The 18,727-nt window shown below is 34.6% G+C and overlaps 1 protein-coding gene and 3 long non-coding RNA genes across 4 annotated transcripts; 3 read left to right on the forward strand and 1 right to left on the reverse strand.

Moving 5' to 3' along the window:
* The first annotated feature begins 323 nt into the window (after window positions 1–323).
* On the forward strand, window positions 324–1,196 carry LOC136805380 (nuclear transcription factor Y subunit beta-like). Its single transcript, XM_067061960.1, has one exon. It carries the CDS (start codon window positions 324–326, stop codon window positions 1,194–1,196), a length of 873 nt encoding a protein of 290 aa, XP_066918061.1.
* Window positions 1,197–3,122: 1,926 nt separating this feature from the next.
* LOC136805384 (uncharacterized) lies at window positions 3,123–5,105 on the forward strand. The gene is made up of 3 exons (XR_010846389.1): window positions 3,123–3,244; window positions 3,874–4,012; window positions 4,405–5,105. It is a non-coding gene; the product is annotated as an uncharacterized lncRNA (long non-coding RNA).
* A 4,010-nt stretch (window positions 5,106–9,115) lies between these two features.
* Window positions 9,116–11,524, reverse strand: LOC136805386 (uncharacterized). The gene is made up of 4 exons (XR_010846390.1): window positions 11,489–11,524; window positions 11,329–11,391; window positions 11,015–11,060; window positions 9,116–9,164 (listed from the first exon to the last, which is right to left on the reverse strand). It is a non-coding gene; the product is annotated as an uncharacterized lncRNA (long non-coding RNA).
* A 3,627-nt stretch (window positions 11,525–15,151) lies between these two features.
* On the forward strand, window positions 15,152–16,145 carry LOC136805387 (uncharacterized). The gene is made up of 3 exons (XR_010846391.1): window positions 15,152–15,212; window positions 15,532–15,579; window positions 15,864–16,145. It is a non-coding gene; the product is annotated as an uncharacterized lncRNA (long non-coding RNA).
* The last annotated feature ends 2,582 nt before the right edge of the window (window positions 16,146–18,727 follow it).

Below are 18,727 nucleotides of genomic sequence, written 5' to 3' on the forward strand. Positions count from 1 at the left end.
TCAAGGCTAGGGCGACGCCTGGTCCACAGTCCAGGAATAGGCACAGTTCAATTATTTCTGTCACTTGAATCTGTCAATAAAAAAGGATGGACTCCTTCAAGTACTTAGAATTTTACAAATACTTTTGGGAAGCTATTTGTAGGATGATTTTCTTTTTCCAGAAATATATAGATTTTTACAGATTGCAACGATTAGTGTTTAAATTTTCTTCCCATCATAATTTCTGCAGATTAGAGCTAAAACCTCATAATATTTTGTACCATCAAATTAGTTTGATCTTCTAGATTAGGTATAGCAAATTGTTTTAAAGAACAATAACGAAAATGAGCTTCCCAGAACTGTCAGAAAATAACCGCGATCAAGATGATCTCATGTCAGACACCAGCGTTGAAACCGTTATTGAGAAGCCTTTAGCTCCAAATGATGCAAGGCATGTTTTAAGAACCTTAAGAAACCGAAGAAGACGGCACCAGAAAGCAAATAACTTAAAACGATTAAAAAAAGAAAACATTAAATTAAAAAAACAAATAAAAGAAAACACGGATAATAGATTGAAAGAAAATGAAGATATTTTAAAGCTCCTTATCCAACAACAGAACTTGCAGCCACAACACATCTCTCAACAAATCAACCCTCAACAAATCAACCCTCAACAAATCAACCCTCAACAAATCAACCCTCAACAAATCAACCCTCAACAAATCAACCCTCAACAAATCAACCCGCAACAAATCAACCCGCAACAAATCAACCCGCAACAAATCAACCCTCAACAAATCAACCCCCAACAACAGATCTTGCATCCACAAATCTCTCAACAGTACAACCCTCTACAACAGAACTCACAGCCACATGTCACTCAACAACTCAACCCTCTACAACAGAACAACCCTCTCCAACAGAACTTACATCCGCATATCGCTCAACTTAACCATCAACAGCACAACCCTCTCCAACAGAACTTGCATCCAAATAACCCTCAACTCAACCATCAACAGCATAACCCTCTACAACACAATTCTCAGCCACAAATTTCTCCACAATACAACTTTCAACCTCCGATCGCTCAACAATACAACCCTCCACAATACAACTTTCAGCCACAAATTCCTCAACAACTCAACAACCAACAACCATTCGTTAACCCTAATTTAGTAAATTTGTTCCGACTATTAAATTCGCCATTTTTCAACTGACACTGGTTGGCCTGCAGTTTCTTTTGTTAACATTTGATTATCTCTTTTGGCTTTTGTTTTTATTTTATCAGGCCCTCCTAGCGGATTTTATGATGGCGTGATGATAGAGACCTTTTTCTTGCGTGATTACGTGATGTTTTCCTCATGATCAGGGGTCAAAGCCTGATCATGATTTGAAAGATTTTTGAGCCGTGATGCTTGATTTGGACTTTTTATCCAAATATTTTGCTGATTTTTGTGATCGTGATCGTGATTGAATTGAAGACAAAAAAATGAGTGATTTCGTGATCAGACTTACCGCTGGGGGGCCTCATTTATTCTGTATTGATTTAACATTTTTTTCATAAGAAAGCATTCTCTCTTTGGATGCAGGCAGGATGCATGCTTAGGCAAAATTTGAAATGAAGGTCAGACCATGAAATATCTTCAGAACTTCTAAAACTTGGTGCTCAAATTAATAATAACCTGCTCAAAAAGTTAAATAATTAAAGAATCGTAGATCTGCTTCATGCAAAGCATGTAAGTTAGAAAAAAAATTTCACAATCAATAATCCTCTTTTGTTTAGTTTCATATTTTGATTTTATGTTCAATGTTTTAGATGTGTTAGTTCTGTAGTGATGTCTTCTGTGTCTACCCTCATGTTCAGTTAAGGCTCAGATAAGGTGTCCCGGGCATGGTTATTTGTCAACGTTTTCTGGAACAATTGTGAAACCATGAATGGGGTTAAACAGTGCATACTCAACACTATTTTCTTAAGTAAAGGCGACATGAAGATCACGTGTGCCTATCACACCCGACTCAAGGCTTTTTTTTTGACAGATTTGTTTGTTTGAATGTACTATTGTCTGTCTTGTAAGTTTATTATTTGTGTAGTGATTTGAATAGTGACATTTTTTTGATTTGGTTAGAGAAGCTTGCATAGTTTGCACCCCCTTTTTAATAGGGGGTGCCCATTTTCTTGGGGGCCTTTGTAGTGGGGGTACAAGGTTTGCCTATAAAACTAGGGGGTGGGAATGTAGGGGGGTCAAATAAGAAAGGGGGTTGGAAATTTTGTTCAACTTAATCATATACAAATGGTCACATTATGTTTTAAAGTAAGAATATGTACCATCAAAGTGTATCATTTTATTAAAAACGCTTATATATTGTTAATTATTGGCTTGCGACTGTATACATTTTTTCTCTTTGATTACTTTGGTAGCGCACAGAGCGAGTTTAGATCTTCTGCAAAAAATAGAGGGGGGTTAAGGTTTCATTACAGAAGGGGGATGGGTATATAGCATGGGGGTATAAAACCAAGGGGTGTCACTCTCCTCTGCAAACTGTGGCTTGTGATGCTCAGATCTGTTTGCAACTTTCTGTAACATCTTCCAAGGTTGCAAAAAAAAACAAAAAAAATATTGACGGATCAAGTCCAAAGGAGTAAGACGGACGTTTAGGTTAAAATCTACTTCAATTATTGCTCTTTGTCATTTCGTTTTGTTTTAGAAACCTGTTCATTTATTCAGCATAAATTTGAGGTCGCTTATTTTGTACTGGTTTATTTATTAGTAGGCAAAATGCTGATTTCGCATGTTGCTGCTACCTTTCTTATTTGTATATATTCTTAACTGTTCGAATTTTTATCTCAAAGCAAAAGATTTTTATTCTTGACTGTTCATATTTTAACGATCATTTTTAAGACTTGTATGTATTATATTCTAAAACCGAAAATAAAAGCAAAGTTTATTATGTCTATTTACATACTATTTACAACTTGATTCTCCTCTTGTACAACTGAGCCCGAGTATACTGTTCAACGCACGTTTTTTATATATCATTATAAAATATCTGCCACTCAATCTCCCGATGATAAAAGATAAGAGAAATTCTAATGAAAGAAATTCTGTGAATTTCTTCATATTATATATATATTTTTTAGATAAGAAATATTAACAAGAATTTACATGTCAAAATTTCCATAAAATCTTTGAACTTTGGCTAATAAACATCAAGTCTGTCAAACCATGACTGCCAATTTGGATGGCTGTCTATACGGATGTTACAGGTAAGGAAAATTATTTATTACTTCCATTGGCGTACAGTTTATATTTAAGGAGTACTCATTCCAGAAGCACCTACCGATGAGAAAGTAGCTAGTTCTTTTTTGCCAGGTAGATTTTGAAATTAAGAACAGATCCCGGTTTTCAGGGGACCAATCTCAACAGGGCACTATTTCCTGATACACTGAGAAAACTTATTCAGAACAGATGTTAAACCTCTGGTTAGATGCTTATCAAGGGACTTTCTGTGATATCTGTTCTTATCTGCCAGGGTAGACATGAAATCAAGGACAGAGCAGCAGGTCACTTTTTCAGTCTTAAATGAATCAACAAAACAGATGCTCACATGCTGTTTAGCGATTCTCTAGAATACTTAGAAAAGTTTTTCAGATATTGTCATTTCGCCAGGAACAGAGTCAATATTCCAAGTACTGCACTCGCCTTAGCAACTAAAGGTCAATTTTTACCGCCTGGTCAAACTTTTAGCTAGAACAGATCACTTTTATTCAGTGTTAATTTGCTGAGAGCAAAAATCGCCATTTCCAGCTGGAACATGACTTTAGCACAGATAAATCGAAGAGGCGTTTCAGTGGGAGCTTTTGTCGTTCAAACAATCATCCTTTATATTTTTAAGGTATTTTTACGTTTGTTGGCCAAGAACAGTTGAGGAAAATTCATCCAAAGTAAAAGATGGAATTACGAGATCTTAATTCGCCTATTGTTTTATGAAGCAACATTCACCAATATAATATTCGATTTAGTCTCATTAAAAGGTATATACTGTCGAGTGATTTTGTTTCTCGTGACATATAACACATATTGATGTTAAATTTAATGTTTAGTCATAGTCATACCTTAAAGAAATAAATTCTGGGGACACTTAATTTAGCAGATTTGGCAAAAGTTCTAATCTATCCTGTCATCCGCCAAATTTGGAATGTGCACATTCCCCATAAGTGCCTGCTATTTCAGGCATTAAAAACAGGTTTTTCTCATTTAACAGTGTTTTGGGCTAAAAATATCCTTCATCTGCCAAATTAAACTCTTGCAAATTTATTTTTTCAAGCAATAAGCAAAATTAAATTCCTGCCAAAATTTCTTCCTTTAAGGTACTCCTAATTTCATGGCTTTGAAATATTATGATTTTCTATTTTCTACCTCTTAGGTTTCATCAGTCCTTGGTCAAAAGAGAAGTTGTTTATTGGGATCGTGAAGATTGTGATTTTTTTACCCGACGACTGCCAACGGATGACTTATTGCAATTCAATCACTTCGCTCGTCAGAACATTTAAAAAGTTTTCATGAGAATTTTATCATCAGCAAATATTTCATTTTTTAAACATTTATCCCTGGACATTTTATTAAATTTACCAAATAGACATGGCCATTTTTTCAAAGATTTTTTGCAGGGGTATCGAAAACCTCTGGACAAATTATCCTACATCCCATGAACAGATTTCTTCCGGAAGAGTCCAAAGCGTTTTCCAAATTTGTTTACATGGAGGGCCTCCTTATGCCAGTGGGGTTAACGTGAACTACCTTAAGGCAGCTAATTTTTGCGAACATTAGTTCCGCGAAATACGATTTTCACACAAGATCTTCAGAACTCTTAAGAAATCGAGAGAATTCGGGAAAAAATTGGTGTCAACCGAGAAAATAAAATCCACAAAAAGCGTTTATTTTACAAACTCGTATCGCGAAAATAGTTCCCCAAGGTAGCGAAAGGTTTAATATTATTTGATATAATTTTCTCCTCTTACACATTATAGTTTAGGAAAATTGTAAATTTTTGGTACTATATTAATGCCTGATTTTATGAAATATTAAACAAGACTGAAAAGAAACCTATTCTTATATCCTACCATGATCTTATCAAACAAATTTAAATTGCTCTATTTATTCCCCTGAATGTGTGCTATTTCAGGCTTTAAAACAGGTTTTTCTTTTTTTAATGGCGTTTTTGGACAAAAATGACCTTCGCCCGCCAAGTTAAATTCCCGTCAAAATTTCTTCCTTTAATTAATGTACACGTTCTTTTTTTTAATGTACACGTTCTTTTTTTTGATAGGTTGCGAAAAGACTATTTAAATTACTTAAACATCAATAATTCTTCAACTTTTACTGTGCTTGTTTCTTTTTCAACTCGGGTTTTCCGGGCCTTGATTATATTTAATGGGTCGATAGGAGTGTCAAGCAAAGTTAAAATTTTGGTTATTTTAGATACCTTAAAATAACTAATTTCGCAGTCGAAATAAAATGCGGAAAATCGCATATTGCGAATTAATTTTCACGATTTTGCCCTATTTTGGACACCTTTCTTTCATTTTCCTAGGGACTTTGCTGTTTTTTTTTATGAAAATTGGCCAAACTTTGTAATTGGCGGGTTCTATTTTTTCGCGGTTTTGCCGAAAAATGCAAAAATTAGTCCTATCTTAAGGTAAATATTTCGGTTTTCTTTTTTTAGTTCTGAGTTGATTTTTCGCCTTTCTGTCCTCTGGCAACATCGGGCGCGCATAGTAAATTACAAACAAAATCTTAAATCTGCTGTTCCGCTTGCTGCCTCACCTTCTTGTTTAAATCTATCTGTTTTACCCGACCTAGAAAATACGATGTGCTGTTCACTGATTACGTCATCATCTAAAAATTATTATCTGCTGTTCATTGAGTTTTGCCCGACCTAGAAAATACGATGTGCTGTTCACTGATTACGTCATCATCTAAAAATTATTATCTGCTGTTCATTGAGTTTTGCCCGACCTAGAAAAAACTATCTGCTGTTCATGAATGATATCTTCTCCTGAATAAGAACATCAGATAATTTGAAGAAAACAAGCCATCCTAGAAAATGGGATGTGCTGGTCATATTCATAGAAAAACCCTTCACCTGGTAAAGAACAGCAGATATTTCGTACAAATGGCTCGTCGAATGCTTCTTTTTGGGTATCCTGAATCAATCGTCACAGACAACGGACCGCAATTCATTGCATCCAACTTTGAAGAATTCCTCAAGTCAAGAAACATCAACCACCGTAAAGTCTTACCGTACCATGCAGCAGGAAATGGTGAAGTGGAAAGATTCAACCGTACCCTTGGCAAGTTCCTTCAAACATGCAGCGCCAATCGTACAGACTGGAAGAAGCAACTCGACTCATTCTTGTTATCCTACCGCAACTCGCCTCACCCTGCTACAGGTGCATCACCTTCTTTATTAATGTACAAACACACACCGAGAAGTCACCTTCCAACACTTACAAAGCCGGTACCCCAAAATCAACACGTCATTCAAAAGGACGCCACCTACAAGAGTCAAACAAAATCGTACACTGACAAGAAACGTTGTGCTCACCATCACAACCTTCAGCCTGGGCAACTTGTCTTATGCAAGAACCTCCGTCGACGTAGCAAGTCCCAGCCATACTAGGGGACCACTCCGTACAAAATTGTTCGCGTTCATCACAGTGGCATCACCATATCCAATGGGAAGAAAACCTACTGCAGACACGCATCACACATCAAGGAATACTACCCTTCTCAAAACACAGCTGTTACCAAGTCGTCAACAGCACCAACACGTCAAACACAGCCAACCAGTACTTCCAGCACCTTCGCGTCACTGACGGTAGAAGAAGAAATGCCACAACTCACTTCTGACTCAGAGACTCTGACTCTGATTCATCAGCAATGGACACTATCCCATACAGAGAGGAAAATAGTGATTTAGAAACTGTTGAACTTGGTGCTAACAATAGCACAGAACTAAAACGATCAAGAAAGAAACCAACTTGGATGAAAGATTATGACACATGAAATTTTTATTATTTCTAGGAAAATAGTTTATATTTTTACATCCCTGTTATCGGTTAGACCCGATTTATGCCGTTCAGGTCCTCCAGAGAGTCGCACAGGGTTCTGCCTTTGCTTGCCCCACTGTGACTTCACAGTTCGTTTTGTTTGTTTTCTTTTCGTAGTCTTTCAGTGCTGAGTTTGTCAAGACAGCATCCAGTAAGGGAGGGATGTTATGTTTATATACACAGCTACGGCTGCCATCTTTGTTTATTGAGAGTTTCATTTGAGATTTCGTGCGTATTTACACGAATCGTATTTACTTCTAGCAAGACCACCATGAAGCCAAGATGGCGTCTAGCTGACTCAATTTACTTCTAAACCTACCTGATTTAAATCCACTTATTCTGTTACAATCCGTCCACAAAGAGACACAACACCTTTGGTGGTGATATAACCTGAAAGTTGAAAAGTAAATGAGAGGTATTCTTTCAAAGATGTTTTATTGAACGTATCATAAACCTGACAACTTCCTAAGAAACTGACGACAAAATGTTTGTATTTATCCAAACTTTTAGAGAATTCACACTTAGAAATTAATTCATCCTTGAATCCAATTTTTAGAAATGGCACTAGACGTTATTAAAGTCTATCCAGATATAATTGGCAGTGGAAAGAAGAATGCCTGTAACTTTTGATAGTCAAATATAATTATGGAATTTTTATTTGCTTGTTTCAGAGAATCAAAAGTGCGATATTTGAATGTATTTTTGGTTGAAAAATTCGCGATTTTTAGTGGTTAAATTTGCGATTGTAAAAATTGAGCTTTTTTTCTACTTATGCTATAACGTTCATTTTTACACCAGTGGTAGTTCAATCTTAGGTTAAGAATTTTTTTTAATTTCAAGACGAACAGAAAAGTCCTTCGGAAGATATGGGACCCGAAATACCCCTTGGTAGCTTTTTTCTGTGAAATATCGTATCTCCAACTTATTACTAAAACCGGGGGTTATGTTATCTTTTTTGAACAGTGCAATTAAAAGTTGGAAAGTGTTGGTGCATTGGTATTATTGGTATCATTGATTATTTCGAAACTAAGTGAAATCACAGTATAATTGTTTTTATTGAAAAGATAAGCATGAACTTATATTGCCTTTGCTATTTTTAAGGTATTAAAGAACTTTGCTAATTCCCAAAACACTAAACACAGTTTGGCTATGAGGTCATTAAAGAGATCGTAAAATGTGTTATGATCGAACAACTGTTTTATCATGTCACTACCCCCGTTTTAGTAATAAGTTGGAGATTTGATATTTCACAGAAACGTGCTACCAAGGGGTATTTCGGGTCCCATATCTTCCGAAAGACTTTTTTGTTCGCCTTGAAATTTAACAAACTTCTAAACCTAAGGTTGAACTACCACTGGTGTAAAAATGAACGTTATAGCATAGGTAGAAAAAAAGCTCAATTTTTGCAATCGCAAATTTAACCGCTAAAAATCGCGGAGTTTTCAACCAAAAATACATTCAAATATAGCGCTTTTGATTCTCTGAAACAAGCAAAAAAAGTTTCCATAATTATATTTGACTATCAAAAGTTACAGGCATTCTTGTTTCCACTGCCAATTATATCTGGACAGACTTTAGAAGGTATTTCTAATTTACGAAATATTAGGTTGCAAAATGCTAATGCATTTCTAAAGGCAGATAGCAATATACCAATAAACACCAGTGATCTCCTGTTTTGTTGTAGATCCCCAAAGCCATTTCACATTCAAGCAACTGTTTGTAAAATTTCAGAAATAAAATATCTTTATGAGCTACAAGGTGTACAATAAATCATTTCTTGTTCAGTGAACACAACATCCATCATCCGGTTTATTCCACCCTTGTAATTCACACAAGTTTTACTAATCTCTTTGACTTTTTTCTAAATAAATAGAATGACAAGTTGACAAAGATGTGTTAAAAACGTTATAATTAGAAACATTTCTGTAAATGTCAATAATAATTATGTTAATGTTGACTATCAACTATTTCCAAATTGTAAAATTTGCTGTGAAATAATTTCATGTTTTTTAAAACTTACAATTTGCTCCTTTGACAGTTGGGCGTAATGTCCATCTACTTCTTGATCAGGATTCTTAAATAACAATAATTGTTACACATTACCAAGTGCAATATGGGAAATCTTTTTGAGATATTGAGACAAATGTGGAAAAAAATGTACAACAAAATAACAAGATTAAAGTGGCTATTTACATTTGGTCTGTTATCGTTTTGGCTTTTCTCCATCAACATATGTACAACTGTCTTCAGGTTTGAATTTTCATCTTCAAGAGCCTTGACCCTCGCTTGAAGACCGTTGACAATCTCGCACAAAGATGTCAAGGATTGAGAATTATACATTCGTTGGTTATTGGTAACAGAATTTGAAGGTTTATTGTTATTTGAATTATTCCAATATCCACAATTGTTGTTTAATTCATCAACAAAGCCAGGAGACCCAGTACTACTGGTACTACTCTCTAAAAAACCAAGTGGGTTTATTCCCAAAAAATTATTAGACGTTGGGGTGCTGTTTGTAACTTGCTTTTGTGTTTGCTGTTGCCGAGGTTGTTGTTCAAAATTATTTAAGTTAATTGAAGGCCTTGGTAGGCTATTATGGGCTTTTTTTCTTGGCGAAGTCCTTCGAATGGGCTGTAGAGTGGTAAAGTTTGTCTTTTCAGGACTTTTGGTCATCGAAGGTATCAGGTTATGTTGTGTCTTTTCAGGACCTTTGGTCATTGATGGAAAAGATTGTGTCTGTCTAGCCACCGTCGTTCTCTTTGGTGAGGCAGGTTCAGCTACATGATCGCTACTCTCACATGACACTTTGTTGGGAGACAATGTGCTGACATTCAGTAGCTCCTCGTCGTTTTCTGTATCTGAGTTAACACCTTAAAAAAAATAGCTATTTTTGTAGTGGCTGAGACACAGTGACTGTTATGGTTCTCCTCAGGATGTTTGGGGTTTTCCCCATTTTTGGGTTTTTCAGCTTTTTTCTGTGTTTTTCTATTTGGTCAGTGTTTTTCTGTTTGGTCAGTGTTTTCCTTTGTTTCCAGTCTCTTTTTTTGTTTGCAGCTTTTGCTTGTCTTTTCAGTATCCAAGCCATTATATATTAAGTCTCGTACATTATAGTAGCATTTGTTTATATATTGTGACTTTCTTCTGTAAATTATCAATGTTAAATGTTGGTCTGTAAATTGCACGTTTTTGTTGTAATGTATCAAGTTGTCGGTAGCATTGTCAATTGTCATGTTTTGAAAGTGTCTCAATGTTGTCATAGTGATCTCATGTTATGTTAATGTATTATTTTATTGTTATATGTTACCTTAAGGGGATAAATTAATGAGAGAATTAATTAATGCAAATTTGGCCCTTTTTCGCAAAATTAAATTCCGCAAAACTTAAAAAATTTCGGCCATTCGCCATTCGCATTAATAAATTCCGCATTTTTTTCTAAAATATTGTTGATTTTGGAGGTGTAAATCCCAAATATTCATTTTCTGGAGTCCAGTGCATAAATTAAGCACTTGTATTCCCATATTTGACATTATTCTCTTACTTAAAAAGCGCCCAAACTAATTCCGCAATTGCTCAAAACCCCTTAAAATGGGCCTATTTGCATTAATTTATTCCGCAAAACATATAATTTTTTGGGGGTTACTCGCATTAACTTATTCCGCATTAATAAATTCTCGCATTAATTTATTCCCTTAAGGTAACTCATGCATACTAATTGTCTATCATCTTGTGAATGCACTGTTGTGTAAAGTTTTTTGGATTCATTTGTTACATACTTGTGTATATAACATTCATATAACATAGAGAGAAAAATTCAAGCAGTTTTGAGTTTAAAAAACCATCTGACAAAGTATATTTTATTAATTCACCTTAAAGATCGAATCAGAGAGCATCAACTGCACTTTCAAAACAAATAGTTAAACTCACTGGTTTGTTCGATTGGTATTTTAGCAGCATTCAATTTTTCTTTCATCTGTAAAAAAAAGTAAACTCCTAGTCCTTTAATCATGCATATCTTTAAGTAAAAAAAAACAAACCTTTAGGATAAATAAACAATTCTTGGTTTCCAATGAAAAACAAAATACATCTATTGTTCAAGTATAATTCCCTTATTCGAAGAAACAAAATACCCTTTTATGCTATATAAAAAGAGGAGAAAACTCAAAAAAGAGGCTACTTTCAACTATAAAAGTTTGAACAAAACCTGAGCTATACAAAGATAATTTACAAAATGTAATTACTGTTTTTATTTCAGTCATAAAATTGTGGTGTGTTGCTTTCTGAGCATCTGCATTAACGTTCACCTAGTAAAATGGAAATAAATGAATGACTGCTTCAATAATTCAAAACTTGTGTTTTGTTTTTTTATACGAAACTCTGAATGTAGTTTTACAATGTTACCTTTTTTTTCTTTCCATGTTTATCATCTGCTTTCACATGGAGTGCTACTTTGGCACATGCAGGTTTTGTTCATGGCCATAGGTCTGCTATTAATTCATTTCTTAAACAAAACAAAATTTAAGCTTGTTTTCTCACATTTTTCTTTTTGCTTGTAACAGTCTTCAGAATTCCAGTGTTATTTTCTTTATTCTCACCCTGTGATAAAATTATAAAGCTATCATTAAAATATAGACGCGTAAAAACAGAAATTTTGTTTGAGCGAAAATTACAAAATCTAAATATTCAAGAAGGATTGTGATCATGATTACTTAATTTTGGAAACAATTATTATGGATATCATAATGAAATCATATATATGGACCTGAAAACCCTAATATTGATCGCAAAAATAGCAAATTTAATGGGACTTACCTTAAGTTTCAGAAAATGAATCTTGGCATGAAATTCAATAATTTGTACGTTAACATAATTTCTTTTGAAGAATATTTTCTTACAAATTTCTGCTTTTTTTTCTTTCTCGGACTCGTCCTCATCATCTGAGTAGAAAAAAAGAAATAAAAAGTGCAGGAGCAAATGCAACACTGAAGTCCAGCTTAAAAGAAAATTTGAGTCATAACACATAGCACAAATCTTTTTATTAAGATTTTTCCCTGCTAATCTCTTTATTTCTATTGCACATCTCAAATAATCTTACCATATTCGTACATGTTTTCTGATTTCTTCTTTCTAGGCCTTTTCCCATCGATGGCTTTTTCAATAAAGATATCCACTTTTGGGAGTGTAGCTTCAGCAGCTCGTTTATTATCTTATTGAGGTATAAAGAAACAGGAGAAGTATGCTATTGTAACCATGCTCGCCCTACGATTAAAAAAATTACGAGGTATGCATGCTCATAATCTCATATATCGTGCATTTTTAATGAGCTCTTTTGTTGATAGGTGAAATCTTATTGGCTAACTTAAGTGTTGGAAATAAGATGAGACGAGATTCATTGTTTCTGACATTGGTGTAAGAAAATATTTGGACTAAAAAAGGGCCTGTAAACCATTGTAATGTATGGAACCATTCCAATTTCTTAACACATAAACTCCAAACTTTCACATATTTCACATATTTCGTTTGACATCTTTTTACCACCTACAACCGCCAAAAATCAAATTTTCAGGTCGCCATTTTCGAATAATTTCCTTGGCTGCGTCGTCCACGGGTTTCGTCGTTTCATTGTTTAGGATATAATCAAAGAAGTTTGACCACGCATAGTAAACGTAAATTAAAAATTGGCGCGGTTTGGTGCTCCACCACAGAATCGATGTTTTTTTTTCGCGCAAAATTTTTAAGTCAAAAAACAATCTGCGGGCAAGTGTTTATTGGAAGAAGGTCGATCTGGTAATCCAGATTGAAAGAATTTGAAACGAAACCAGATGCAGTTGTAAAATTTGAACTTGAGCATTTCACAAATAAGTAGATATTTACCTTGAATTTTACTATCACAATACATAAAAAGTATTGAAAAAACTGCATGAAATTTGTGGTGTAGAAAATATGACAATTTTTACAAGTTTATCAGCACTCATCATATGGCATATGCATGCATGTTGAATAGGTAATTAACTTTTGCCATGAGATTATTCCAATTCATGTACCAAGTCCAAGATTTTACACTGTACCAGTGAACAGACTTAATTTTCTGAAATATCACAACATCAATTCTAGTGTAAACCACAAAATTTTGATTTCTAGGATTTTAAAGGATCACATTATTCAACATTATTCATCTCATCAGACCACGCACGAGGTTTTTCATCTACAACAACAATGTCTGGAGATTGGTTTCAAAATGTCAATGGGGAACTACGTGCCAAATTTCAAGGTTTATACATATACATTACTTTAATGTTGCTTTGGTGTTTTGTTGAAACTGAATGTTAAGAGTTCTTCTGTCTCACAAATGGATTTGCTGATCCTTTTCTATTTCTATTTGGTTGAGTTCGCAGGAGGCCTCCAGCACCTTGAACTGACTACCGCTGTGTGTGAGTGTGAGTGGGAATCAAACCTCATTGTCGCCTGTACAACAACTAAGGTCAATGACCACTATACCACAGCGCATGTGCAAATAATCCTTCCTGAGCAAATTTTCCCATACAAACGAATTCAAACCGAAAATCTGGAAGGAAGTTTCAAGCTGAGGTCTTTTAGGCTGCTAAGTTATTGGTGTAAAATTATTATTGCCTTATTAAAAGGTAGGAAAATTGTTTTTTGACTAGTTAAACTATAGTGTATAGTTCTGTATAGTGCTTCTGAAACCTGTTCTTGATGTTGATCGTTTTCTTTCTTTGATTCAGAGCATCAAATTTCAGAGAAAAACTTAATCGAAACACTTTGCTTGTACGATAACCGTATTGAACTACTCAAAATGATGAATTTCACCATCAGGCAGATACTGCTTTTTGAGCAGTTGCGAAATCAAATTGTTGGGGATTGTAAAATCAACACTCAACAGTAACAGCTTACCCCTTCAACTCAAAGATTCCAGAGAGGAAGAAAGAACTTACTGTAAGTAACCAGGTTTTGTATTTTAATACCTGACAGGGCAGGGGGGGATCGGTAGTAAAATCTCACCATGGTGTGACGAAAAATTAAAAACAAATTTTACTGCTAAGGGTAGTTAAAATACTAAAAGGGTGGTATCTATGTGCTAAATTTTGAAAAAATTTTACTACCTGGGTAGTTAAAACTGGTAAAATTAGCGAATTTCAGTTATTTTTGTAATTCTTTAATCTTTTGGATGACTTTTCTGAAAAAAAATTTATAATTTGAAAACATTTTCTGTTGGAAAGTTGTTTGCTGCAAACAAAAATTTCTCGAAAAGACTTTAATTCTAAAACATCAAAACATTAATTTTTGCACTAGGTAAGTGAAAAATATGTCACAGAAATAATCATTTTTTAGCTTTTTTTGTAAAATTAGTCCGAAAAGCAACCAAAAAATAGGTGGGGCAAGTAAGATCTCATCTTCAACTTGTGTCTGATGACTGCTTTGATTTTTTGGGTAGAACAGGAAATATCTTTCCATTAAAAGGCTATAATTTTTATGATGTACTATTTTATGATTCTTAGAGATTTTTTGCAAATTTTCTCTTTTTTATCAGATTCTTTAATGACTTAGACAATTATATTTTTATTTGGGGTCTACTTGTTGTTTTAGGAAGAAAAAGTGGCAAATCAAAATGATGCGTTTGTTTTGGCAGAAGACACGCAAATAGTTAGTGCGCTTTTAAAGAATTACAAATACCAAATTTGAGTAATGTTTTCTAAAGTCTTTCCCTATTAAAAATTTTCCTTTCATAATAATTTGCATTTTTTTCTATCAGTCCGAAGCAACTCAAGATTCGCCAGTTATGAGGCTACCATCACCAATTATCAATAGGACTTCCTCAACTGTAAGACACTCAAACTGATTAATTAATTTTATGTTATTTAATCAAGGTTTTTTAAGCTAATAGTTTTTTGATATTATTAATATACGATTTTAATAATAATTTTTAATGATTATTAAACAATTTTTGTGTCATTTCTTTTGCCTTAGTTCTGTATTAGCTCATTTCAGACCATGCCTATTTAGGTTTCAAACAGTAAGGAAGAAGTATCCCTGGAGAGTTTTTTAGAGGAAGACAGTCAAGAAACCCAGTCATTGCATGAAGATGATGAAGAGATTCCTCTTACAGGTAATTTCAAGAAAAAGTTAAATAATTCTCCACTAAAATGTCTTCTTTCCCGTGAACACCTTTTTCACATAGCTGAAATGGGTGCTGAATAGATTATTGATGAAGTAAAAGGCTTTGAAAATAATGGCGTTTGGTCATAGTACATTTGGATTTTGAAAAAATAAAAATGTTTCTTGAATTTTGGATAAAATTTTGGCAATGTTTTGCTATCATTGGGCTGAATTCGTCATGTATTTCAAATTTAGATTTTCAAAATGCAAATGAAGGGGTTATATTATAAATCAAACACTCCAAATAATTTAACGTTTTTTTTGTTTAGATGACGAAACTATGGCGAATAGACCAATAAAAAACTATTCATTATCAGGTATGAGTGCTTCTTTTTGAGTAGCCAATGGCCATCTTATTCTGCTAAATTTTCAAACGGCCGCTTTGACACAAGACACGTGTTTGATGTCACGCTAGATACTTCCTATTATTTTTATTGTTTTTTCTATTTGGTTCTAACTATATTGTTTTTTTTTCTTTCTGGAAGTGCTCCTCATCTAAGACATTATGACATACAGGATATTAGGCTTATTTGACGAGATTTGACAACTAAACCTGTCGGAAATTTTACCAGTCTAGTCTGAAGTCTGTTTTTTTCTACAGAATTGACGGACGAGGACAAGTTCAAAACCAGTAAGGTGTTCCTTAGACATTTTAAGGTGTTCACCATGAACAAGCTTACGCTTCAAAATACGGCAAAGCGGGTAGGTTATACGAATATGAACCCTATCAAAAGCACCGTCCGGGAAATGGCTGTTGAATTGGCAAAGTTCATTATCACTAACAGATTTGTGGCAGTTATAGATATCCCGGTGGATGATAAGGATAATATCGTCATTTATCGAGATGGAAAGTAATTAAACACTTAAGAACTATTTAGTTTTTTCTGACTCTTTTTTACTCTTGATTGTTCAATGAAATATCTTATTTGCTGGGTACCCAACTTTAATTGGATTTGGATTGGCCTTGAGCACTGGTGTGTTTAATTCTTTTTATACTAATTTTATCAACTGATTCACTGTTTGAGAAGCTAAATATTGCGCCAATTGAGTATTATGTTTTCAATCGTCAATTGTCCTGGTTGGGCCATGTGGCACGTATGTCTTTCGATAGAACACCTCGGAAATTGTTGTCTTGTTGGGTGCATAATCGTCATTTGAAAGGCTCCCCTGAGTTTACATATGGAAGAGGGGTGTATAAATCTCTTAAATGGTTCGATATTAATAGAGCATCTTGGTATAATTTGGTTTTTGATTTAGTTTTGTATAGAAAAAGTTGATAAATGTTTAATGTTGAAATGCTAGATTTTTTTATAGCTTTTACATCTTTGATAATAGTATTTTTTTTATTTGTCCCTAGCGTAGTGATTTCCTAAGATTTATATTTAACATATTTTTTTCAGGCCAGTTCCTCTGATAGGATGGACCACTCTCTCCCTCTCTACTAATTTTATCCTAAAGAGGAAATTTTTTACACGTGCAAGTTTACTGGTATAAACAAAGAAAAGTTTTTACTCGAAAAATGAAAAAAATAATGATAGTGATTACTTCGAGAGTTACATATATTTTATTCTAGTACATTTTAATATCTACCCTGTAAGTTGACAAGTATTGTCTTTTGTAATATTTTGGGCTTGTTATTAGGTAATATTCCATAAACCACATTATTCCACTATTCACATTTGTCTCATTTTCTTCGTTGTCCTTCATAGAGTTGACTATAAGTTAAAGGTTCTGAGGTTCACAGCTACATTGTGAAATAGCTTTTTCTGGGTGGAATGGTCTCATTGAAATTTAACAGGCAAAACATTTCCATCACAAGGCCAGGAAAAAGCTTTGTCAGGCTCAAATTTTCATTTCGCAGGGTTGTTAAACCTCTTATTTACAGGCTAAATTATTCTATTACAAGGTGAGGAAATAGCTTTTTCCAGCTCAAAATGTTATTTCACAGGGTAGCTAACCATTATATTTACAGGCTAAATTATTCTATCACTAGGTGAGGAAATAGCTTTTTCCAGCTCAAAATTTCATTTCACAGGGTAGCTGACCATCATATTTACAGGCTAAATTATTCTATCACATGGTGAGGAAATAGCTTTTTCCAGCTCAAAATTTCATTTCACAGGGTAGCTAACCATCATATTTACAGGCTAAATTATTCCATAACTAGGTGAGGATATAGCTTTTTCCAACTCAAAATTTCGTTTCACAGGGTTGTTAAACTTCTTATTCAGACTAAATTTTTCCATCGCAAGGTCAGGGAATGGCTTTTTCCAGTTCTTAGTTGCATTCACAAGGCCGATAAATAGCTGTTTCTTCACCATGTTTTTATTATCATGAGGTCAGAGAAAAGGATCGCACTATAAATAAAAGCAAAATTACAGGTGAGGAAAGTGTCTTGTAATCAGTTGTTTCTCGACCATGTGATTTCTATTTCCAACCTAGGGACAGTGGTCAACATCTCAGGTCGGTAAATTAGTCAGGAAAACTCACTTTCTATAGGTGTCGATTTTGTGTTTCACTACCTTGTATTTTTCATTTTTTTCCTGTGACTACTACTGCTGCTACTTGAAGAGTCAATTGAAGAGTCATCATCAGCAGATGGCATGGCCTCGTCGTCAGCAGGTGGATCGGCCTCGTCGTCGGCAGTTGGATTGGCCTCGTCGTCGGCAGTTGGATTGGCCTCGTCGGCAGTTGGATTGGCCTCGTCGTCAGCAGGTGGATTGGCCTCGCCGTCAGCAGGTGGATTGGCTTCGTCGTCAGCTGGGGGATTGGCCTCGTCGTCAGCAGGTGGATTGGTCTCGTCGTCAGCAGGTGGATTGGCCCCGTCGTCAGCAGGTGGATTGGCCTCGTCGTCAGCAGGTGGATTGGCCTCGTCGTCAGCAGGTGGAATGACATCGTCAAACGACGGTGGAAAAGATTGCCATGGGTGATCCTTAAAGATCAAGATCAGTATTTAAATATACATGATATGTGGAATTTCTATCATTACCTAAGATACTATTTTACGCTGCAAGGCCATCACAAAAAAACTGTTTCAAACTGAAAGGTTCATTCTCGAAGTTATCTTATCAACTGAAACTTTTTCCCGCAATCTGTAATTCAGAATTGATTTCTTCCTTAAAGGGATCCTCCGGTCATTTTTCAAGTTTGGCTTTTAAGTTTCGTTTTATGAATATAAGAAGGAAAATCTATTTCATAAAACGTAAAAATCTATCTAAATTTTAAAACAGTCGAAGCTTCATAAAAAGATTATCTCTTCGACCTTCCCTTCCAAACAGCTGAATCAAAATGGTGTGTATGTGACGTCACTTGTTTCCCTCTCTTCTTTTATAATTTGTTTAACAGAATTGAAAGCTTCAGATTTTTCAAGTCTTTTTTCACTTTCTTGTCTAGTGAGAAATGTTATCTTTCTTTCAATTCTTCTTCCTTCTGTGAACGGTTAAAACTTTTCCTTGTCAAAATATT

This window comes from Clytia hemisphaerica, unplaced genomic scaffold (assembly GCF_902728285.1).
Source record: "Clytia hemisphaerica strain Z4C2 unplaced genomic scaffold, Clytia hemisphaerica genome assembly, whole genome shotgun sequence".
NCBI classification, from domain to species: Eukaryota; Metazoa; Cnidaria; class Hydrozoa; order Leptothecata; family Clytiidae; genus Clytia; species Clytia hemisphaerica.